The 23,460-nt window shown below is 54.3% G+C and overlaps 3 protein-coding genes across 4 annotated transcripts; 2 read left to right on the forward strand and 1 right to left on the reverse strand.

Moving 5' to 3' along the window:
- Positions 1–3,661: 3,661 nt before the first annotated feature.
- TRIR (telomerase RNA component interacting RNase) lies at positions 3,662–6,849 on the reverse strand. Of its 2 annotated transcripts, XM_011382524.2 has the most exons (3): positions 6,398–6,849; positions 4,396–4,473; positions 3,662–4,092 (listed from the first exon to the last, which is right to left on the reverse strand). In XM_011382524.2, the coding sequence occupies exons 1-3, from the start codon at positions 6,734–6,736 to the stop codon at positions 3,985–3,987; spliced, it is 525 nt and encodes a 174-aa protein (XP_011380826.1). In that variant the 5' UTR covers positions 6,737–6,849; the 3' UTR covers positions 3,662–3,984. The 2 variants fall into 2 exon arrangements, with proteins under 2 accessions (XP_011380826.1, XP_023380367.1); XM_023524599.1 differs by lacking the exon at positions 3,662–4,092 and having other exon boundaries at positions 4,397–4,473; positions 6,421–6,736.
- Positions 6,850–8,199: 1,350 nt separating this feature from the next.
- ASNA1 (arsA arsenite transporter, ATP-binding, homolog 1 (bacterial)) lies at positions 8,200–14,248 on the forward strand. The gene is made up of 7 exons (XM_011382525.2): positions 8,200–8,402; positions 9,225–9,372; positions 11,948–12,096; positions 12,177–12,327; positions 13,136–13,243; positions 13,335–13,532; positions 13,910–14,248. The coding sequence occupies exons 1-7, from the start codon at positions 8,242–8,244 to the stop codon at positions 14,039–14,041; spliced, it is 1,047 nt and encodes a 348-aa protein (XP_011380827.1). The 5' UTR covers positions 8,200–8,241; the 3' UTR covers positions 14,042–14,248.
- A 3,753-nt stretch (positions 14,249–18,001) lies between these two features.
- BEST2 (bestrophin 2) lies at positions 18,002–23,450 on the forward strand. The gene is made up of 9 exons (XM_011382526.2): positions 18,002–18,153; positions 18,290–18,384; positions 19,167–19,400; positions 19,478–19,632; positions 19,964–20,041; positions 20,186–20,338; positions 20,427–20,507; positions 20,696–20,850; positions 21,295–23,450. The coding sequence occupies exons 1-9, from the start codon at positions 18,002–18,004 to the stop codon at positions 21,716–21,718; spliced, it is 1,527 nt and encodes a 508-aa protein (XP_011380828.1). The 3' UTR covers positions 21,719–23,450.
- The last annotated feature ends 10 nt before the right edge of the window (positions 23,451–23,460 follow it).

Genomic DNA, 23,460 nt, shown 5'->3' on the forward strand with positions numbered 1-23,460 from the left:
CCTGAAGCTGAATGAAGTAGAACAGCCCAGGATATTTAGGTAAGGGCAGGGTCATGAAAAAGGCCTTTTTGTGATCCTTTCTCTGTCAGTGGACAAAGTAGGGCCCTTGAGCAGGGTGGAGCTGGAGACCCATGAGCACCCGTTTCCCCTCCTGACCTTACTGATAACAAGATGGGCGACCTCCTGCCACTCAGAGCCTTAGTGTCCCCATTCGTCAAATGAGTATAAGCGTACATATAGCCTGCTGGGTTCGAGGTAATCTAAATTAAGCATCAGCAAAATTGTTCTTTTATAACATGGCTTCTACTCCGCCAGGCTCAAGGCCGTCCTTTCATTGTATTCAGCCCCTTCCTAAACCAGTATTTACTAAATTTACTGAATTTAGAACTAGGGCTCTAATCCCAAAGAACAACGCAGTCTTGCCCTGAGAGACTTTTTGACCTCGGGAGAGGCACAAGGTCAATTTTTGCCCCATCCTGGAGGAGGTAGACAAGTTTCTCAGCCCACTCTCCCTTGGCAGTCAGTCCCGGCTCTGTTCATTCATGAAAAACAGATACCTAAGACCTCTTTCCCAGCACTAGATTGGGAAGGGCCGGCTGCCACCTAACTCCAGTCCAACAGCCGGGCTCCCTAAGGGAGCAGCCTGAATTCCCACCTCAGGTGGCTCCGCGGGACAGAAACCCGACTCCAGAGACATGTGTGGAAAGCCGCCGCCTACGCATGCGCAATGGCCTTCCGTCGCGCAGGAACTTCCCAGAACTACAAATTCTGTTCTGCCAAGCGTCTGGCTGAGACTCGAAACCCGGGGTTCTAAAGAGTCCTGAAACAGGGCGTTGAGCAGAAGGAAGAGTGAAGTTGAGGGGCTGAAACTAGGTTTGGAAGATTCGGGAGAGAGTACAAACGGTAGTTTTCTGCTCAGGATTGGGGGTCACCCCAGATAAGGGTTGGGTGGGCAGCGAGTTAGAGATGCAGGATTCGTTAGTGCTCAAATCCTCCCTTTCAACGTCGTTTCCAGCGGCCCTGCGCTTCGAGGGTGAGAGTCAAGGCACAGTAAAGGGGCCCCTGCTGCCTGTGTGATCCACAGTATTGGATCTGGTGTGATCACAGAAATCTTGAATTATTCCTCTCCCCAGCTGGTGGATTTGAGTACGAAATCGAGACTTCCCCCACCCCTCCATTTCAAATGTCAGTCTAAATGAAATTCTCACAAGCTTGCGCACGGCAAACTTACTTCAACTAGAAGCACTCAGGGCAAAAACAAACAAACAAAAAAACCCCAAGGAGCTGATGCCCAACCGTGAAATCTGAGATGGGAGACAAACGCCTCTCACTGTACAACGACCTCCCTCCCTGAGCATCTCATCACACTGCACCTGCGTTTAAAAGCATTTTTCAATAACCACCAAACACAAACCAGTTGCTTCAACTGTCTAAAATGTCAGCGTTAACGTAGACTATATGAAATCGCCCTTACATTAGAACCTGACTCTAGAGATGCTTCTGCATTTTACCCCTATTTTACAGATGAAGAACCTGAACCACAGAAAAGCTAAGTGACTTACCAGAATCACACAGCTAACAGGCACCAGAATAGTTTGAAGCCAGGACTATGTGACTCACCAAAACCTGAAATTTTATTTTCCTCCCTCTTCAGACTTGCCCCAGGTCAGGGCTGGTGAGCATGGTGAAAGGGGATACCAGGACTCCAGCTCCCCCTGTCTCCTGACACTCCAGAATAGAGGCTGAGCTGCTACAGGGGCGACCTACTTCTTCTACTTGTGTTTCTTTTTAAAGATCCAGCTGCTGGTGGTGGCTTCAAGGGAGGAGGAGGTGGTTCTATTGGCTTCATATGTCCCCTCCCCCGACACTACATCCCCAAGGCTAGTCACATCTGGGCCAGTTCAGCATCCCCAAAGTAGGAAGGAGAGCTCTTTGAGCCAATGTGGAAAATAAACTAGAGAAGCTTTACGGTGCGTTAGCAATAAGTGAGAGGGGGCATGTCTCCTGTTCCATAGCCTGCTTGCTCCCTTTCAAGTCAGGCATGGTTTCAGCTTGAGACTGCATCTGTTGTTCCTTAGGCCTGGAACACTTCCAAGGACCATCTTCACTGCCAGTCTCACCTCCTTCAGAACTTGGGACAAATGCCACCTTCCAAGAGGCCAACCCAGACCAACTTAAAATTGCCACTTCTCCCACTCTCACCTTTTTCATATTTTGTATAACCATCCGATGTGTCCTATATTTGTTTCTCCCAACTTGAATGTTAGCTCCACTAGGATAGAATTTTGTCTGTTTTGGTGCTCAGTATTTGGAACACACCATCCCAGCCCCACAGACTGAATCTGGCAGTCTGAGGCCAGGTGAGTGCCACCTCAACCCTCTCCCAGGACCACAGCTGACTGTCCTTCCTCCCTCTACCTCTACGGATCACAGCAAACACCACAATGCTCTAAGTTGTGGTCCTCTCGATGGAAAGGGGACAGGAATCTGGCCCTGTGATAGGCTGGAGTGCCAAGCTGTTCAGCATTCATGCCTGGGAAGGCCTGGGAGGTGGGGCCATGTTCAGGGGCTCAGATATTGCTTCAGGTCTATTAGGTTTGAGAAGGGGCTGGGAGACAAGGGCATCTTGAAACATTCCGGCTCCACTGGGGTGAACGTAAGGGCCAGGAGGGCACAGAATTATAAGGAGTATTAGAAGGTCACTAGAGGAATCCAACTTCCTGTAGGACAACTGGTCCTGTCAACAGTCATGTTTGCAAGGTGAGGCAAACAAGCCCTTGTGTGCTCCTTCTGATAGTATATACAGCCAGGCAGGGCCAACCTCAGCCTCCATGGAAGGACTGCAAGCAGCTGGCAGGACAGAGAAGCCTCACTGGAATCCAGATCCTAGCCTTCCTCACTTCCTGCACTGCCAACACCCCATCACTTCCACTCCCAATCATGGCCTGGTGTCCTAGGTTCCACCCCAGTCCCACTTTGGCAGGGGAATCTTGTTAAGATATAAAACATACCGTGTTGCTCCTTAACTCAAAACCCCTCAAAGCCTTTTTAATAAGAATGAAGTCCCAAATTCTCACCCTAACACACAAGGCTCTGTATGTAATCCACCTACCCTCTTCACTCAGCCAACTCCAGTCACATGGGCCTCCTCGAAGCTCCCCATAAGGGCCAGGCACTCTCCTACCTGTCTTTGCACTGGCTGTTCCCTCCACTTGGGAACTTGCTTCCTCACCTTCCTCAAGTCTCTGTTCAGATGTCAATGAAAACTGACACCTTCCCTCAGATTCTACCCTGTAATTCTTCACAGGCACCCCCCAAAATGGCTTCCCCTTTTTATGTTTCCTTCCAAAAGGGCAAGGAACGTTTGTTCTGTTCATTGCTGTGGCCCCAGGGCCCAGAACTGCCCAGGCACACAGTAGACACTCAGTCTCTGTTGAATGACAGCTTTGACCCACCCAAATGGGACAGTGAAGAGACCTTGAACATGAGGAGCTACAGTGGGTCCTGGGGAAGAGTCCAGGCCTACTGGATGAGGCATGCCCCTTCCTTCCCATACCACCAAAGCCCCACTCACCGGGCCAGACCCAGGATTTGGTGAATACGAGCCAAAGGGGAAGGGTTTCAGTGGGAGAGAGCAAAGAAGGCAAACTAAGCACACAACTCCAGCACTAAATCAAGTTCTTTACTTCCCAGAAGTGATGGCTAAGGGGAGGAGGGTGGGGAGGGCGAGAAGAGAAAGACAGAAAGAGCCAGAGAGAGCAAGGAGGTGGGGAAAGGGGACAGTAAACCACTGTTCTATGAAGTCTCAAGAGGCAAGTGCTCAAGGTAAAAAAGAGTCCTGGAGAATCATCCGCGGCTGCGGGAAGCATCTCGGTTTCCTTCTGTTTGTAAGTCCTTAGGGGGAAAGGCTGCCGCCGCTGCCGCCACATTAAATAGTTATGTACATCGCAGAGTCCCAGGCCGTGGGCAGGCGGGGAAAGGGGGTCATTTCACCAGGGGCCGAGTTTTATCATCGTCACCGCATTGGTGGGCTTTGTACTTTTTCACCTCTGCCATGTACTTGGCCCATGCGTCACCTTTACTTGTTAATACCTGTGGGGGAGGGGGGGCACACAGGGGATTGGGAAGGGGATGCCAGGGAGGCCAGGAACTGGGGTCAGGACTGTCCTGAGACAGCTGACCCAACCCCAGTGTCACCCTGGAGGTCCTGGATTTGAGGTAAAGTAATTCAGAGTCGAGTTATCTGGGGACCTTGTTGAAAGCCCTCCTACCCCCACCCAGTACCCTTAATCCAAGGATCAGATGCTAGACAGGGAAGGACAGGGCTCGTCAGCCAAGTGCTAAGGCCGGAAAGGAAAGGCAATGTGGGCAGCCCCCCACACCGAGCCTGCTCACCTCATCCTCCGTCTTCTGCTTCTTCGCTACTATTCCCGTCTTGAGGGCTAGTTTGTTCCCGCCTCTGCGCTTGCCCACCTGGGTGAAGGGACAGAAGACTGCAACGGTTACAGGAGCCGGGGCCCGCCCTTGGCGGCGCTGAGGCCCACTACACCTTCCTAGCCCGGCCCGGTGGCCCGTCCCGACGCCGCGCCCAGCTCCACCAGCCGGCCGACCTGCGCAGCAATCAGAGAGGAGCACACGCGACTCTTAGCGCCTGCCCTGGGCCCATGATGCCCAGGCAGTCCTGGGCCCAGGGGGTGCCCTCCCACGGAGCAAAAAGAACCCTCACATTCGTGGGGACGGGCTCTGTCCTCACTCTCCATGCTGAAGCCTCTCCCTCCCCTGGCATGACCACGCAGTCAACAACATCTCCCGTTATTGAGCACTTACTATATGCAAAGCCCTGTGCCAAGTGCTTTGCATGTATCATCTCCTTTCATTTTCATGATGAAGGTTACAACCACCCCCACTCTATAAATGAGGAAACAACTTTAAGAAGGAGAGGCCCCTATCCTCAGTCATTCTGGCAGCAAACGATGGAGCTGGATTCAGGGTCAGGTGGGTCCAAGCCACAGAGCAGCATCCTTAACCACCAATCAACAATGTCTCCCCTGCACCTAACCTGGTCTAGCCTCTCTGAGGATCCTCCCACAACAGCCCTTTAATGAACAAATGAAAAAGGCAGTGAAAACTACTGTTACTCGCACTCAAGGAGGAGTACTTGGCCTCTGAACAGTTCTCAGACCAATCTAGGTCCTGACATTTCCCCTTCCTCAAATAGAAAGCCTCTGGACTTTCATCCTGGTCCTCCATCTTCTCTCACTGAGGGCTTCCTGTACCCCACAAGCTGCCACAGGTTTGATAGGCATGATCCTATCTCCACCTCTCAACTAGGCACTAAATGACCGGCTCTGCTGGGCCTAGTCTCACACCTATTTTTGGCAGATGAAGAAATTGAAGATGAAGATTTGACTCCCAATCCAGTATTCTCAAGTCGACACTTTTTTCTCCATACCACAGAGACTTGATCTCAACACCAGAGACAATGCAAGCTCAGAGTGGCCCATCATTGTAAGTGCCATTTATTTAGCCTAGAGTTTCTCAACTTCACACTAATGACATTTTGAAGTAGATGATTTTTTGCTGGGGAATGGGGCTGGTGGGGGCTGTCCTGTGTATTGCAGACTGTTAAGCAACATCTCTGGTCTCTACTCAGATGTCAGTAGCACCTCCTCCCCCAGTTTTGTCAACCAAAAACGTCTCCAGACTTTGCTAAATAGGGGAAATCATCCCCAATTGAGAAGTACAGGTTCAGCCATTCCTATAAGACAGGCCCCACGCTAGTCACTTTTCCAGGATGGCCTCATTGAACCCTCATCACATCAGAAGATGGGATGACGTCCATTTTTCCAAATAGAAAAAATGAGGAAAGGCCAACCCAGACACTTTAGGAAAGCAAAGATCCTGTCTGTCACGTTCACCAGGACATATCCAGAACCTAGCACAATGCCCAGCATAAGGTAAGGTGCTCAATAAACGGACACTGAATGAAACTGAACAAATGAAACTCAGGGAAATCGAGCAAATTTCCTGAGGTTACACAGTAAGTGGTCTAAGTCTCTAATCACACAGCATAAACTCCAAATTTGAATTTGCCCCCTTCGGAATAGTGAGAGATGGTCCCGGTATCCAAAGTTCGGGTGCCACTCAAACAGGAATTCTGGTATCCTGGTTTCCCAATCCCCGGCTCCCGGTTCTCACGGGCAGGCTCCGAAGGTCCCCATGTCCACCCCCAAACCTCGCTCGTCGGGAATCCAGGTTCCGCATCCTCAGTGGGTGACTTGGACGACCCCCTCAGCGAGGTCGGAGGTTGAACCTGGATCCCGATCCCCTTCCTCGGGCCCGATTCCCCCTGCCAAGGCAGGCCCTGGCGCCCGCCCCCACCCCCGCGGCTCCTTACGAAGCTGAGCGTGGGGCCAGGGCCGCCCTTCCTCTTCGGATCGCCGGGACCCGCGGCGGCGGCAGTGGCCGGCTGGTCGGGTCGCGGCGGGCCCGGAGGCGGCTCCTCCTGCCGCTGCCGCTGCTCCTCCTCCATCTTCCGCTTGAACAGCTCGAGGAAGCTGCCGTCGTTGGCGAACAAGTTCACGCCGCACGACACTGGGCTCGACAATTCCTCATCCCCGCTCTCGGGCGATGTCCCGGGCCCCGACTCAGCCCATCGGCTCCCGCCGCCGCCGCCCGCCGCGGGGCCCGGCGCCTCCCGACCGGGAGGCTCCGCCCGTCTCCCTCGGGCAGCCATTTTGTCGCCAAGTGCCGCGCAAAGGACTATGGGAAGGCCGCTCCAGACCCGCGCTTGGCGCCGGACTTGACTGATCCCGGGCAATGCATGCCGGGAAGAACGCTCTGGCCCGCAAGCGTCCGCAGTGGGGGCGGGGCCTGAGGGGCGGGACAAATGAGGACTAAATTCTGACTGGCGAACCGGGTGGCTCCGCCCCGCGAATTTTTATAATCCAGCTAGATTTGGGAAGGCGTTACACAGACATGGTCTCCCCGGGAATGGGGTCGTCGTTTGGGGCTGTAGCTGGCTCTCTTGAGTGAGGTTCCTGCTTGGGACTGGAGGCGCATTAGTTTTCCGGGGCTAGAATCTACTTCTGGAACCGGGGATAATCTCATTGAGGAGAAGGAATCCCCTCTGAGACTGCTCAACTGACACCTTGAAACCAGGTCCCTAACTCGGTCTAAAGGGCATATCTAACCTGGACCCCAGACTAGAAATGCAGGAGGTATCCTGGGTTGGGTACCTGTCTCTGGGGTGGAGCTCTTGCTGGGAATGCGGACACAGCTAGTTCTGTGGAGCTGGGGTCCCCATCTGAGAATCGGGATATTATTTTATGGGCTAGAATACTCAAATGAAGCTGGAGGTATTTCTAAGCTGGAACCTCCCAGTTTAGAGTTAAGACTGCCTGCCAAGGGCCTGAGACAAAGTTTGTATTTCTGCCTAGTGCATGGGTTCAAACGGAATTCACTCGAGTCTCCCCTTCCACAGGGAGCAAAGTATAAGGAAGTTTTCAGAAATAGGGTCACTTCCAAGACAAGGAGTGCAGTTGCAAGTGTGGTCCCTGCCCTGGTTTACCCAGAATGGGAGTTCAGGGAGCAGTGGACAAGGATCTGCGGACCTTGCCCACAACCAGAGTGGTTCTCCCTCGAGCTCACTCACAGCCGCAAGACCTGCCTTCAACCAACTAATCAATTTGTCTATGATTGGTTTGTGTCAGGAGCCAGGTGGCTCACAGCCAATTGGATAACATAGGAGACGGACCTGAGCCGATGTTGGGACTCAGTTTGGAGAATAGAGGGGAAATGATCGACCTGAGATTGAGCCTATGGAGTCAGGCCAGGGAGGACCTAACTTCAAGGAAAGGGCATGGACCGGGTGTTTGTCTGGTTGCTAAGGAGAGCTTGGCGGCTACCGGAACGTGAGACTGATTGGTGAAAATAAGAAAAGATGTAGCCAATTGAAAGAGTGCTGCAAGACTTAGGGTCCAATCAGTGAAGGGGAGTATCCTGGACTGTACCGATATGTTAATTAGGCAGGGGGAGTCTTTTAAAAATCATAGACGAGCGATCGACAAGGTGAACCATAGAAGAGGAAGACATTGGAAATATAGCTTCTATTAGCGCCTAAATGTCAAGCCATGAGGAAATTAACTCCGGCCACTAGCCCTGTTGAGGATATGACATGGAATTTCCCCTGTTGGTGCTTTGCGTGGTGCGCTCCGCTTGATCACGTGAGCCGGTTCCAAGATGGCGGCAGGGGTGGCCGGGTGGGGGGTTGAGGCAGAGGAGTTCGAGGATGCGCCTGATGTGGAGCCGCTGGAGCCCACGCTTAGCAACATCATCGAGCAGCGCAGCCTTAAGTGGATCTTCGTCGGGGGCAAGGGTGGCGTTGGCAAGACTACCTGCAGGTAAGGAGGCGGTGGGGGCCGGGAAGACGGGTGGGATGTACCACTGAGCGAAGGGGAGGCCAGGGACAGGCTCTTCGACCCGGAGCCGGGATCGGGGGCTGGGCCGAGGTCTTCCGGGTTGTACTCTACAGAAGTTACCTGGAGCAAATAGCACATACCTCCAGAATACAAGCCTGGCACCCTCTGAGTTGGCCCATCCCTGTAGGGGCTCAAAGGCCGAACCACGCTGAACCCAGCGCACGGCGCCTGGGAGAGCATTTAGGTGTCCCAACCAGCTGGACCGTACCAGAGTGAGCTCAGAGTAGGGGGAAGGGCACTGGGGCAGACTATCGTAGTCTGGTGAACCATGCATTTCTATGACCACGTGGGGGTCGAAGGCGGGAAGAGGGCACATGATCAGACTATCCCAGTCGGCTGGGAGTAGGTGTCCCTGGGGCAAATTATCCTGGACAAGTGGTTTGAACCATCCTTAGTTTAGCAGGAGGTGCAAGGGACCCCTTATCTCTGCGTTGAGGGAATGCAAAGGGCTCCTTAGCTATCCTGGCTGGACAGCTGGACCGTGCGTGCTGCTCTGTGCTAGCAAAGAAGAGGCAGGCATCAGGCCAGGCTGAACCTCACCATTTTAGCCAGCTGGAGGGGTCAGTAGGTGAGGTCTGAGAGGGTCCCTATGCAGGCATTGAGGCTTGATTCCATAATTACCCATACTCTCAAGTTCCCTGCTGATCCTGGTCCCCTGCTTCTGGGCCCCACATCTCTCCATGAAGACTTAGGGAGCAAAACCTGACCCCTCACTCTCTGCCTTTTAAACTTTCCCTTGCCCAGCTGCAGCCTAGCGGTCCAACTGTCCAAGGGGCGGGAGAGTGTTCTCATCATCTCCACCGACCCAGCCCACAACATCTCTGATGCATTTGACCAGAAGTTCTCCAAGGTGCCCACCAAGGTCAAAGGCTATGACAACCTCTTCGCCATGGTGAGTGGAGCAGGGCTCAGCTCCCCACTCTGGCAAAGGCCTGTCCAGGCCTTTCCTATGAACACCTACGATCAGCTACATTCTCTGTCTCGTTTCACCCCTTCTTCAACATACCCACAGAGGAACAAGTGAGGAATGTTTGTGGAGTAGAAAGGAAGCCAGAATGACCAGAACTTAATGCGTGAGCAAGGGGAGATGCGAAAGAGGTCAATCAGAGCCACATGGTGTAGGACCTTGTAGGCCACTGGGAACAGGTTGGCTTCGATGCCAAGTGTAATGGGAAGCTGTTCATTTTAAGCAGGGCAATGTCATGGCAAAATTAACTTTTTAAAAAGTTCCCTGTGGCCGCCATGCAGAGATTGGATTGTAAGTCAGGAACGAAAGCAAGGAGACTAACAAGGAACCTGGTGCAGTGACCAGGCAAGAGATGATAGCATCCAGAACTGAGGTGGGGGCAGAATGTTAATGGAGAAGTGGTTAAATTTGGGATGTATTTTGGAAGTAAAGCAATGTGACTGCTTGGTTGTAATGGGCAAGGGAAATGAATGAATTAAGTATATCTCTTAGTTGGCTCCTGGGCGAGTAGGATGGGGAAGACTAGGAGAGGAGCAGGTTTAGAAGGGACAAATCAGGAATTCCATTTTGACCACGGTGAATCCAGGGTGCCCACTGGACATCCAAGTGGACACATCAGGACAGTGGCTTAGCTGTGCAAGCCTGGAGCTCAGAGGAAATTGACCTTGATTTGGGAGTCATTGTCCCAGGGGTGGTATCTAAAGCTATGTGAAGGGACGAGAATGTGAGACAACAGAGAGGCCCAGAAACCTGAGAGCACATCAGCATCTAGGGTCCAGTAGCGAAGGAGACCAAGAAAGAGCCACTAGTGAAATGAGAAGAGAGGTAGAGGGTGTGGGCTCCTAGGCTCCAGGAGGACAAAGGAACTCGGGCAGGAAGAGGTTGTTAAGCTTCAGTAGGCCGATCAGTTTTAGAGAGACCACCCTGGGAGTGGGGGCAAAAACCTACCTGCAGTGGAGACAGTGATCGCCGTGACAGGGACTAAGAATTGGGGCCATTGCTGGAGGAATATAGGAGGGGGGTTAAGGAGGACTCTTTTGAGAAAGGAAATGCTAGAGCATGTGTTTTTGCTGATGCAAATGCTCCAACAGGGAGGGACAAGTAATGTTGCAGGAGGGAGTAAGGATGCTGGCAGAAGGCAGTCCTCAGGAAATGCCCCAGTCCCCCTGCCTTGCCTCTGAGTCCCTGGGTCTGTGCTCCATCCAACACACAGACCCAGGGACTCATAGGCAAGGCAGGGGGACTGAGGCATTTCCTGGGGGGAGATAAGGGTGTTAGCGACCAGCAGCTCATCTTTCTCACAGAGGCCCAGGTGAGGCCCAGGTCTCAGCAGAAAGCAAAGAGCAAATGGGAAAGAAGGGGTTTGAGGAAGTTTAAGATGTAATATACACACTCTCAAAGGTGTATTGTCTGGCTGTCGAGTGCCCATTTGTGATCAGCAGTGGGGAGCAAGGTGGAAGTTATTCATCAGGTGTGTTCCTCTGATGTTCACCTCAGTGTAGCCATACCAGAGAGCTGGAAATAACCAGAATGGGGATTTTGCCAACTACAGAGGGAAAGGGGAGTGTTTGCAGAGGCTACCTATGGAACCCTGGCTGGATAAGGGTGCTGGTCAAGAGGGACACTGATAGTGAATTGGGGGCAGGGGTGAGGGTTTGAGGTAGCCCAAAGAGGTTTAAATACCTGAGGTAGGAGGTGAGGAGGCCCAGGTCAGGGAGTGGGGTATGTGAGCTCAAAGGTGGCCCAGTGACTCGGAATAACCAAACCATCAAAGGTGTGACTATGGAGGTGATGGGTAGACAAGCTTCATGCAGGGAAATAACCTCTGAGGCCAGTGAGTTAGGAGCTTCACCATGAGACCAGAGAACTCACCAAGAAGAGGTGACATAGGAGGAGGATAGAGAAGGAGACATGGAATCCAAGACTGGCCAGGGACCCTAGGAATGGTCATACCTTTGTGGATTCTATATCCATGCTGAGGACTTGCTGTGTGCCAGAGAGTTCCTGGTGCCCTCTTGTGGCTGACATTCTGTTGGGGAGACAGATGAGAAATGTGATGAGTAAATCATACGAGGAGAGGCTGGATGATAAGGGGAGAGTAAGGCAGGTCGGGGGGCTGTGGCTGTGCTATTAGAAGGGATGATGAAGAAAGACTCACATTAGAGGAATGATCTGGAAGCTGTCAGGGGCCCAAGGGAATAGCCAGTGAAAGCCCTGCAGAGAGCTTTAGCTCTCTCTGGGGACACTGATCACAGTTTGCAATTTTCCATCTGTTTGTGAAATAGTTTGACCCTTTGTACAAACCCAGGAGATCTTAAGTGCCTGAGGGAGGTCCATAGCACCTCAGGGGGTCTCCCTAGCCTCTTCACAGCTGGGACCTGAAGCAGGGCTAAGGTCAGGGCCCTCTACGGGCTCCCCTAGCCCACCCTGGAGCCCACCCTGGTGGGAAGACCCTGGCAGTAACAGCAGCAGCCTGAGTCTAAACCCCTTGGTCCCCCAGGAGATTGACCCCAGCCTGGGCGTGGCAGAACTGCCTGACGAGTTCTTCGAGGAGGACAACATGCTAAGCATGGGCAAGAAGATGATGCAGGAAGCCATGAGCGCCTTCCCAGGCATCGACGAGGCCATGAGCTATGCAGAGGTCATGAGGTCAGGCCCAGCAGGCTGGTGCTGCCCAGGGCTGGGGTGGAAGAGTGGGTGGAGTGGGCCTGACCCCCATCTCCCTGCAGGCTGGTGAAGGGCATGAACTTCTCCGTGGTGGTGTTTGACACGGCGCCCACGGGCCACACGCTGAGGCTGCTCAACTTTCCCACCATCGTGGAGCGGGGCCTAGGCCGCCTCATGCAGATCAAGAACCAGATCAGCCCCTTCATCTCACAGGCAGGCAGGGCCCCAGGGCATCCAGGCATCCCCTGAGTGGGAGCCAGGCCCCAGGCCCCCACATGTGCAGTGACAAAAGCCTTTTCCACACAAAACCCCTCTGGGTCCACACTTCCCAATGGGTGGGATGGATCTTCACTAAGGGGAACTGTCCCCCTACTCTGGAGGACTCAGTGTTCCTGCCCCCACTTCCCCACTGAGTGCCTCAGACGAGCTTGAAAGCACATATTTCAGAGCTAGGCAGCCTGGGTTCAAATGCTCTGCACTCTGGTATGACACAGCTGTGTGACCTCAAATAAGTCACTTCACCTCTCTGGGCCTCACCTTCCTTGTTTGTCAGATGGAAAGCACGTGAGTGTTCCTATGGGTTATTAGCATGACAGTATAACGACCCCAATGACAACCACCATTCTATACACACATTCTACACCCCTGGTGGTATGTGTGGTCCCCGTACGGGACCTCAGGTAGTCACATTTGTGGAACTGTGTACTGTAAGTGTTCCACATTTGTGGAACTGTGTACTGTAAGTGTTCTGAGCATGTGACATGTGTCAGCTCATCTAGCACACCAGCCCTTGGAGGTGAGGTGTACATGTGGGGAAACTGAGGCTCCGGGAGGTCAAACCACCTGGCCACAGTCCCCCAGAAGAGGCAGAGCTGGGATTTGACCCCAGTGGTCTGCTCAAGGGCCCATGCCTTTAACCACTGGGAGGTTACATTCACTTTGGGTGTTTAGCAAGCCCCCCAACCCAGGAGTTATAATGGGCCCCAGGTAAGCTGCAAGCCCTCCCATGTCCTTCCCCCAGATGTGCAACATGCTGGGCCTAGGGGACATGAATGCAGACCAGCTGGCCTCCAAACTGGAGGAGACTCTGCCTGTCATCCGCTCCGTCAGCGAGCAGTTCAAAGACCCTGTGAGTCATGGTGCAGGTGGGCAGTGAATGGCTTGGGGGATGGGGACAGGGCCAGTACCTGGCCCTCACAGTCCTTTCTTGCACCATGCAGGAGCAGACAACATTCATCTGCGTGTGCATCGCCGAGTTCCTGTCCCTATACGAGACGGAGCGGCTGATCCAGGAGCTGGCCAAGTGCAAGATCGACACACACAACATCATTGTCAACCAGCTCGTCTTCCCAGACCCTGAGAAGCCCTGCAAGATGTGTGAGGCCCGCCACAAGATCCAGGCCAAGTACCTGGACCAGGTGCACATGCCCAGCCACCTACCCAGCCCTCCAACCTCTGATCCGGGCAGTGGGGGCCTGGCCTAGCCTAGCCACGGCACCTCCAGCCATTTACTCTGTGCTCTGATCCTTTGCTCCATCCCACCTTCTAACCTACCCCAGCCTCTTGCCCTTCACCCCTACTTCAGACCCTTCCACCTAATTCTGACCCTGAGAACTGGCCTGGCCTGGGTACCTCTTACCATGACCAGAGATCTCTGACCTCACCAGTGTTGTTCCTACCTGTGACCTTTGAAGCCCCTGACCCTGGGAGGCCCCCAGCCTGATCACTTCCATCGACCCACATTCTGTCCTTGCCCTGTGGCCCTCTGACCACTGTCCTCTGCCTCTGGCCACAGATGGAGGACCTGTATGAAGACTTCCACATTGTGAAGCTGCCCTTGCTGCCCCACGAGGTGCGGGGGGCAGACAAGGTCAACACCTTCTCTGCCCTCCTCCTGGAGCCCTACAAGCCACCCAGCGCCCAGTAGCACTGCTGCCAGTCCCAGCTGCTACCATTTCACACCTACGCTCCACCCCACCGGGGCAGAGTTTGCACAAAGTCCCCCCATAATACGGGGGGAATCACTTGGGAGGTGGGAGGTGGGGAGGGGATCCGTTCCCCCTGGTGGGGCTGGGGAGACTAGCTGCTCCCCACCTCTCCCCACTTGCACCTCAATAAAATGATCTTAAACCACTGTGGTATTGTTACAGGGAGTTTGGGGGTCCGCACCTCCACGTACAGTTGCACAGGTTGTACACTGTACAAAAATGGTCACATCTAGAGGGATGCAGTCACAACAGACCTAAGAAGTGTGTTTCTTATAGCAGTTTTAAAGGTGGGTGTCTTTAGGAAGGGGGTGCTTTTTCTAGCTCTATAGGTAGGGGTGTCTGCTGTTAAAGCCTGGAGTGCAAGACAGGGACATCTGCCCACTTCCTTTGAGGCTTAGAGCGTGGGAACTGGGAGGCCTCTTGGAGAGCCCCAGGCTGGTGGGGAGCGGATTAGGCCGGCAGCAGGCCCAACACTGCCTGCTGTTTGGTTTGGAAATTAGTGGGCACCCTGGGCAGAGGCTGGGCCAGCCAGACTGGGGATTAACAGTCTCCACCCCCCAATTCCTGCCCCCATGGCATGGCACCAGCTCCTCCCAGCACAGGGCTGCAACTGGGGACAGGATGGCAGAGCATTCAGGCCAGAGAAACCCCTGAGCTTTTGTCTTGCCTCCAGAGGGGTCTCACTGAGTGCTTCATGTTTCCTTTAGTTTGAGCTTCATCTCAAAAATGGAGGCATAGTATGACCGTTCACAAATTCATGGCACAAATTCACCCGACCCTGGAAGGGTCAGCACAGCAGCCTGAAAGACACCTTAGCAAGCCCCTTACCCCTTCACTCCCCTCTGCCACTGCCTGGACAGCCACCTTCATCCCTACCTGAGAGACAGGACTGGGATGACCTCAGGCATGTGCAGATTCCAAGCCTGAGCTAGTCGAGGGGATAGACAAGAGGTGCCTGAGGACGCACAAGGCAGGAAGTGATGTTCAAACTGCACACCCAGGGTCTGGGCATGTCAAGATGTGCGTGCCAGGGGAACCCAGCCACGAGCCCAGACGTGTCCCTTGACTATTGCACTGGTTGTGAGCAAGCAGGTGTGGGCACATCAGGATGGCATTTGTAAACAAACAGTGGCGCAGCCCATGGCAAAGACCCCAGACTCCTAGCCGAAGTGCTTGGGTTCAAATCCAAGCTATGCCATGAACAGGCTGTGTTATCTGAACCTCAGTTTCCCTACCTGGATAGCGGCAATAAGGAACAACTTCATAAGACTGCTTGTCAGGACTCAATGAAATGAAATAAGTAACGCCTTTACAACAGCACCAGGCATGTACCTGCCAAGGAGTGTTTGTTATTATTCACTGTTAACAATTATTAAGTATGTGAACTAGCCCGGGCAACCTGCCCCTGGCCCATCAGGGGTCCAGCAGTCAGAAGTGCCCTGGGGACACTGAGCTGGGGAGGGAGGATGAGCACAGGAAGGGGGTAAGAGAGGGCTGGCTGTAGTGTGTATAAAGATAAGTCCCTAAAAAGCAGGGGCCTCAGGTCAGGAACAGAGCCCGTCACCTTGAAGCCTGACCCCTCCCCAAGGCCCACAGCTAGTAGTATAACCCCTCGCCCACTTTTATGGGCTGTCCAGCAGCTGGACAGCGGAGGTGTGGGTTCAAGGGTGACCAACCCAGGCTGGTTCCTAATTACCCCAGGCGGGGCAGACATCTGCCAGGCTGAGAACAAGGTGTCCTGGCTGGCAGGACTTCAGGGCGGGGCCACATAAAACCATTCGCACTCCTAGTGCACAGGCTGTGAGTTTGAGGACTGGGATGGGGAGCTGTTTGTACCAGGTTGGGAGTGCCCGCTTTGTAGGCATGTCTGTGAAGGGGAAACATCTGTCCTGCATCTATGCCAAATGTAGGAACAAGTTTTTATGTCCTTAAGCTTGCGTGTTCATGGCAATGCTGAGAGAGTCTGAGACCCAAGGCTTGTATATGGGGTGGGGAGTAGGGTGGGGGAGGAGGTGCCTGCACACCGCAGTAAAAGGGTATTGGGGAGGGGTGTCTTACATATAGATATGCAAATACAGGCAAGTTTCAAGAGAAGTTATGGGCATGATCCTACCTAGATGTGCCTCTCTAGAACTGTGAGACTGTTGAGGAGAGGTCACTGTTGTATGAATGTCTTTGCAACACTGGATCTAAGGGACCCCAGGAGCCTGTGCAGCTGTGTAGAGAGCAGGCATTCCCACATCTGTTGTGTGACCAGAGGTATGTCCTTGTTCAGGAAAGATCGGGAATAAACGTATGTTACCACCCTCTTTGTGATGGTGTGTGGCTTTCTGGGCTCTGGGTGGGATCTGCTCTTGCGAATTGTGTGACCTTGTGTGTGTCTTAGTTACAGGGCATGATCAGGAGGGAATGTAGGGTCCTTTTGTGTCTGCCCAGGTACTCCTGGGTGGCTGTTTGGTGGCCGAGAGGTATGAGCCTCCTGGGTTAGGGTCCATCTGTTATACCTGAATGTTGGAGCGGGTAGAGCGAGGTGCGTCTTGTGTGACTTTCTGAAAGTGCATACTGCCCTCTGGGTCACCAAGGTTGTGGGGCAGTGTTAAGGGAAGCTGAATTTGTGCTTGGGTGTATGGCCTGTGTTTCCATGTACATCTTTGTGACAGTGTATGATTACAGATGACTATGGAGTGACCCAACCTCACTGAGCAGCATGTGCGTGTGTGTGTGTGTGTGTGTGTGTGTGTGTGTGTGTGTGTGTGTGTGTGACTAGGAAGGACACGATCTCTGCCCCCTCCCCCAGCTCTAGGTCCAAGATCCCTAGGACCTGCCTGTGACTGACTGGGAAAGAGACAGGGAGGAGCAACGGAGGCCTGGGCGGATTTCTCCCCCTGCTGCAGGTAACAAACTGGCCAGAGTTCTCCAAACAAAGATCTGAGGCTGCAGCCCAGGGGGACGGGCTAGGGAGAGATCATCCACACCCATTCCTAGCCCCCTCCCACCCAGGGTCTGGCTTCAGCCGCACCCAATGCTGAAGCCACTGCCTGCCCTATCCCTGTCCCCGAGTACCCTACACCCGACATCAGGTGAGAAGGGCCCAGGTCTGGGAGAACAGTGGATGCTGAAAATAGGTGGGCCTTCAGGCAAGAATCAGGCAGGAATTAAATCAGAATCCTCAGAGTATGGAGCGAAGAGCTTGGAAGGCTGGAGGAGAATGGACAGAGGAAAGACTAAGGTGAAGCCAGGAGAAGGGGGCAGGACAATTAAGTGGGGAGAGTAGATAGGCTGGGGCAGCAGTGCAGGAGAAGGGGCCAGCCTGAGTCAGGGGGTGCTGCAGAAGGGGACCTGGGGGCCTGGAAGCTTGAGGACAGGGCTTTGGAAGTTGAGACTGGAAGCTGGGGTAGTTAATAGAGACAGAAGTGGGATCTGAGAGAGGAGGAATGGTGGTGGTGGGGGGGTAGTTTTCAGAGCCCTGAGAACCTAGAAATGGAGGCACTGGGAACTCAAGGAGTGGAGGAGGTTGCAGATGGAGCCCAGGTAAAGTGTATGGGATCAAACAGAAGGCACCTTAGTTGACCTAAAGGTTTTTGGAATGGAGGCTGGTGAGAGGGCCTGGGGAGGTAGGCACAGCACTAGGAGTTCAGGGAAGGGGGTGGCCTGCAAGAGGGGCTTGGGTGGAGGACTGGCAGCTAGGACTGGCAACAAGGCTGGGAGGAGAAGGCTGGGAGGAGACGGCAGGGTGCGGGAGGGGACACCTAAGTGAGTCACTCCATACTTCTCCACCCCTCCCCGACGTTCCGCCCACAGCCCCTAGCCCCGCTCCCTCCCGGACCCCAGTTCCACAGCCCACAAGTGCGGATCTGGTCCAGCCCCATCTCCTTTGGCCCGACCGGTCCAGCGCCACGATGACTGTCACGTACACAGCCCGCGTGGCCAACGCACGATTCGGCGGCTTCTCCCAGTTGCTGCTGCTGTGGCGTGGGAGCATCTACAAACTTCTGTGGCGGGAGCTGCTCTGTTTCCTCGGGCTCTACATGGTGCTGAGTTCTGCCTATCGGTGAGGCAACTTGGGGTGGGAGAGCTGGCCAGATGGGGCTGGGAAGGGACCCAGGTGTGCCCAGGGTGGGGCATGGGAAGAGAGATCCGCAGCTAGGGAGAAGCCTTGCCTGTGACCCCATGCCCCTCCCCTGCAGCTTCATGCTGACTGAAGGGCAGAAGCGCTACTTCGAGAAGCTCGTCATTTACTGCGACCAGTACGCCAGTCTCATTCCTGTCTCTTTTGTGCTCGGTGTGTACAAGCTCCTGAGTTCCCCATCCCCTGATCCAGAGAAACCCATTCCCATTCGCCGCTTTCAGAGACCTCCCCCATTCCTGCCCCACTGAGACCCCCTTCAAATCCAACCCACGACCCCATTTCTGCATATTTTATGCCAGGTGTAGCCCCCACTCCCAAGACCTTGGTTATCACCTAGTCGCAGTGCCCCTGAGAGAATTCCACGTCACCCATCTGCTTATCCTTGGTCACTTCACGGACTCCCACCTGGGTTTGCATAAGATTACAAGTGCCCCCTCCCCATGTCCTGAGTCCCAGGGACCCCATATGATTCCATCCTCTCAAGTCCAGCCTGGGGAGTATTTCTTTGTCAACTCTGTCAAGGCCTGGCCACCAGCCTCCTTCTCTGCCCACATGGATGGGGTGAACCGCCTACATTAGGCTCCTTGACACAGATTCTGTGGCCATCCCCTTCACATCCCTGACCCAGGGGCTTCCTGTGGCCTGGGTGAAAACCCTCCTATAGGCCCCGTGTCTCTGCGGGCATCCCTGGGATCCCAATCCTCTATCACATGCGACTCCTAAGTAACCAGAGCAACCCAGCCAGCTCGGGCCGCTCTGATCTTATGGCTGGACCCCCAAGTTTCCAGCCCAAGTGGCCCCGCGTGGCCAGGGTAGCCCCACCTGCCTGGTGTCCCTGACGCAGATCCTATATCATTCCTCTTCCCACAACCTGGGTCCCCGAACCGCTAGCCCTAGTGTCCCCACTAAGCCCCCCATTCTTGGCTCTCCTGCAGGCTTTTATGTGAACCTGGTGGTACACCGCTGGTGGAACCAGTACCTCTGCATGCCTCTGCCGGACGCGCTCATGTGCATAGTGTCGGGAACGGTGCACGGCCGCGACGAGCGCGGCCGCCTCTATCGGCGCACGCTCATGCGCTACGCGGGGCTCTCCGCCGTGCTCATCCTGCGCTCTGTCAGCACCGCCGTCTTCAAGCGCTTCCCCACCATAGACCACGTTGTGGAGGCTGGTGAGGTTCGGGCTAGATGCGGGGGGCAGGGCGAGGACGGAGGGCGTGGCGAGTGACCCCTGACTTCACCCCTCTAGGGTTTATGACCCGCGAGGAGCGCAAGAAGTTCGAGAACCTGAACTCGTCCTACAACAAGTATTGGGTGCCCTTCATCTGGTTCTCCAACCTGGCGGCACAGGCCCGGCGCGAGGGCCGCATCCGCGACAACAGCGCCCTTAAACTGCTGCTCGAGGTGGGCTTGCCAGCTGGTCATTAATACAAAATACCAGAGAAATTGTACCCCGCCCCCCTCGCCCTGGAGTGAGATCAGACTGCGGGCCTGCCACAGGCCTCCCCTAGGCCAATTCCAAGCATCTTTACCCAGCAGCCCCCAGGTGCACATCTATCTCTGTGGGGCCCCCACCCCAGGTAGAAACTCACCACTAAATCCTCTCCCTGGAGCCCCCAGAAGCACACACAACCTCTTATCAGGTGAACATTCAGCTTCATCCAAATATCCACAATTAATCCTCACCTGGGAGCTCACAAGTCAGGCCCCCTCAATGACTTGTATCTGTTTCCAGGAGCTGACTGTGTTTCGGGGCAAGTGTTCGATGCTCTTTCACTATGACTGGATCAGCGTACCCCTCGTCTACACCCAGGTAACCTCTCCGTGCCTCTGTTTAGATCTAGCATCACAGGCACTGGTCTCAAGTGGGAAACCCAGGGCCAGATATGACCCCATCACAGTGACGCCCAATCTTAGCCCTGGCCAGAAGAGCCCTGACCTGGCAACCTGCCCGCAGGTGGTGACCATTGCGGTGTACAGTTACTTCCTGGCCTGCCTCATCGGTCGCCAGTTCCTAGACCCTGCGCAGGGATACAAAGACCACAATCTTGACCTGTTCGTGCCAGTCTTCACTCTGCTGCAGTTCTTCTTCTATGCTGGCTGGCTCAAGGTGGGAGGGGCCCCTCCAAGGCCCGACTCTGGATGTGGAGTGGGCAGGGATTCTCAGGTCTCCGCTTACCTTCCCCCTCCCCGCTCAGGTAGCCGAGCAGCTCATCAATCCCTTTGGTGAGGACGACGACGACTTTGAAACCAACTTTCTGATTGACCGCAACTTCCAGGTGAGACTCTATTGCGCTCATCCCTGGCCTCCCACAGTGACCCTGGCCCCACCCTCGCCAAGACTTGCCCAGGCCCCGCCTCCGAACCATCCTTCTCTCTTTGGTACCACACTCCTACCCATCCTGAGAGGTCTGCCTCACGGTGCCCGTGCTTGCTACCCATCTAGTCCCGTGTCCTGCGCCCGCAGGTGTCAATGCTGGCCGTGGACGAGATGTATGACGACCTAGCCATGCTGGAGAAGGACCTTTACTGGGACACGGCGGAGGCTCGCGCCCCCTACACAGCAGCCACCGCCTTCCAGAGGCTGCAACCTTCCTTCCAGGGCTCCACCTTCGACATCACGTGAGCGAGGGGATGGGCGGGGCCTCTTGGGAGCGAGGCTCATGGCTCTGCGAAGACCGATTGAGGGTGCTTTAGGGTACCACAAGGCTAAAGGATTAAATCTAGAGGTTAGGGGCTAAGAGCTAAATAAAGCCTATGAGGACAGGAATAGGGTCAGGGTCTGGGACTGGGCCACTAATTGGGGTAAGGTATATGAGGACTGGACAGGCGGCCAGAGGCCATACCAAAAGAGACGCAGCAGAGCCACAACTGAGTCTGTAAGGCCTAAGTTTGAGCAGAGGCGCAGCCAGAGGATAAGGCCAGGCTCCCGGGTGAGGGGCCAATGTCTTTTGGCATAAGCGAGACAAAGGGTGGGCAGAGCCAAGAAAAGCAGCAGGCCTTGGTCCCAGCTGTCAGTCAAGTAGGGAGCGAGGTCACAGTGCTGGCCTGCTGTCTGTCCCACAGGCTGGCCAAGGAGGACATGCAGTTCCAGCGGCCCGAAGGCCTGGACGTGCCGCTGGGCGAGGCACAGGGTGACTTCCTGCAGCGCCTCCTGCCGGTGGGCGCGGGCATGGCCGCAGGAGGCCTGCTGGGCCGGCGTCTGTCCTTGCTGCGCCGGAAGAACAGCTGTGTGTCGGAGGCGTCCACCGCCCCCAGCTGCACGTGCGCCAGCACCCAAGACGGCGTGGCCCCAGAGTGTGGCTGTGATGACCTACTGCTGGACTCCGGCCCGCGGGAGCCCGAACCTGAGCTCCCTTCCGGGCCCGAGCTGCCCGCTCCCGGGCCGGTCGCTGAGCCCTTCACTACAGTGTCCATGCCCGCGCCACGGGGGCCAGCTCCGCCCTGGCTGCCCAGCCCCATTGGTGAGGAGGAGGAGAGTCTCGCCTGATACCCTGGGGTCCGGGATCCCCAAGGACAGGGAGCCAAGACCCACACCGCACACAAGCAGTGGTCCAGGTCTGCATAAACTGCACATGGACTCCGCCTGCCCTCATTTGACCAGTTCTTGCCTTCACGTCTGGAACAGGGGCTTGGAGCACCTCCTGTGGGCCTGGCACTGAGCTAAGAGCCAGGGATTCTTCCAGCTGCTTTGAGCAGCACTGCCTCCCCACCAGCTCTACTTCCCATCCCGACTGCCTGAGAGGCCTCTATCAGTGTGTTCTGCCTTTACTGTTTCCTTGAAATGGAGATGTGAGTGCTTACCTCTCCAAGTTGTGAGAATGGGATGAAATAATGGCTTTAAAGTGCATTTGGTACATAACAGGTGCTCAATAAAGTGTGACTGGGTTCTACTCAAATGTTGTTAGCCTGACTTTTCCTGGCAAGCATTACGCTGTCAGATTTGAGAAATTTTCCAGGTTATCTGATGATGCCCTGCCCACATCTTCCCAAACGCCAAGCTCTGAAATGGTCCCATCAGTGTGTACAGCTTTATTCATTCATTACTGTACCAGCCACTGTCCCAGGACCACAGCTTCCTCCTGCCAGCCTTGATTTCTGATTCTTCAAGTGACCTCTCTACTCTCAGTCCCTGAATTCTCAGATACCTTTTCAGTACTCTTAATTCAGTCATATGCCAATGACTCTTATATTTAGTTCAGCCAGGTTCCCTCCTGTCTCTAGACCCATAGAGTCAACTGTCTGCTTGATGTCTCCATGTTGAGATCTCCCAAGCGTCTCGGACATAACACTCCCCTGAATCAGCTCCCTATCAGCTTCCCAACCTGTCTGTCAGCTTTGTCCTTCCAGTTGATGAAGCCAAAACCTGGAGTCATCTTCAACTCTTTCTCTCACCTTCTCCACATAAACCCAGCAGCAAATGTGAGTGGCTTGGTCTTCAAATTATATCCATAATGCAACCATTTCCCTTCCTCCAAAGCCCCCACCATGGCTAGAGCCCCCAGTGTCACGCGACGATCCAGGTGGACTAATGACCTCTGCCCTGGTCTCCCAGCTCTGGCCCTAACCCCCCAGTCACTTCCTCCCACAGCAGCCAAAGGAAGCCTATGAACACCTGAATGAGGTAATGTCCCTACTTTGCTTAGAACCCTTCATGACTCCTACCTCACTTAGAATAAAAGCTAAAGCTTTCCCCACAGCCCATGAGGCCCTGAACAATCTCCGTGCCCTTGTCTCTTCCCCTCCCCTCACTCACTCCACACTGTCCCTCTTACTCACCAAGTAAGGTCTCGTATCAGGACATTTGCACATGCTGTTCCCTCTCGCTGGATTGCTCTTCTCCATATATCTACACGGCCTCTTCTTCACCTCCTTCAGGTCTGTGCTTAAATTATGTCACTACTTTGGTGGGGCCTCCTTCGCTGGCCTATTATTAAAAATCACCACCTCCCAAATCCACCTTCTGCATCCCCATCAGTTCTGTCTGCTTTATTTTTCTCTATAGCACTTCTCTTATCAAACTTTTATCTATTTTGTTTATTATCTGTCTCCCTTCATTGGAAATAATAGCTTCATAAAGCAGGGATTTTTGTCTGAAGCTTCTTCAAATGGTCATGATCTCGAGGCTTTCAAGCAGCTGACCCAAGCATGACACTGGGCCATAGATGAGTTGGGAGAATGCACAGTGACACAAACGCAAACTGATTCTCACCTCCCACTGGGTATTATCAG

This window comes from Pteropus vampyrus, unplaced genomic scaffold (assembly GCF_000151845.1).
Source record: "Pteropus vampyrus isolate Shadow unplaced genomic scaffold, Pvam_2.0 Scaffold482, whole genome shotgun sequence".
Taxonomy (NCBI): Eukaryota; Metazoa; Chordata; class Mammalia; order Chiroptera; family Pteropodidae; genus Pteropus; species Pteropus vampyrus.

Coding starts and splice junctions, on each gene's coding strand:
- BEST2 (XM_011382526.2), top strand. CDS start 18,002: ATGACTGTCACGTACACAGCCCGCGTGGCCAACGCACGATTCGGCGGC. Junction 18,385..19,166: donor TCCTGTCTCTTTTGTGCTCG/GTGTGTACAAGC, acceptor GCTCTCCTGCAG/GCTTTTATGTGAACCTGGTG. Junction 20,042..20,185: donor TACCCCTCGTCTACACCCAG/GTAACCTCTCCG, acceptor ACCTGCCCGCAG/GTGGTGACCATTGCGGTGTA.
- ASNA1 (XM_011382525.2), top strand. CDS start 8,242: ATGGCGGCAGGGGTGGCCGGGTGGGGGGTTGAGGCAGAGGAGTTCGAG. Junction 12,097..12,176: donor AGCTATGCAGAGGTCATGAG/GTCAGGCCCAGC, acceptor ATCTCCCTGCAG/GCTGGTGAAGGGCATGAACT. Junction 12,328..13,135: donor TCAGCCCCTTCATCTCACAG/GCAGGCAGGGCC, acceptor TCCTTCCCCCAG/ATGTGCAACATGCTGGGCCT.
- TRIR (XM_011382524.2), bottom strand. CDS start 6,736: ATGGCTGCCCGAGGGAGACGGGCGGAGCCTCCCGGTCGGGAGGCGCCG. Junction 4,474..6,397: donor CTGGCCCCACGCTCAGCTTC/GTAAGGAGCCGC, acceptor CCCTTCACCCAG/GTGGGCAAGCGCAGAGGCGG. Junction 4,093..4,395: donor AGCAGAAGACGGAGGATGAG/GTGAGCAGGCTC, acceptor CCTCCCCCACAG/GTATTAACAAGTAAAGGTGA.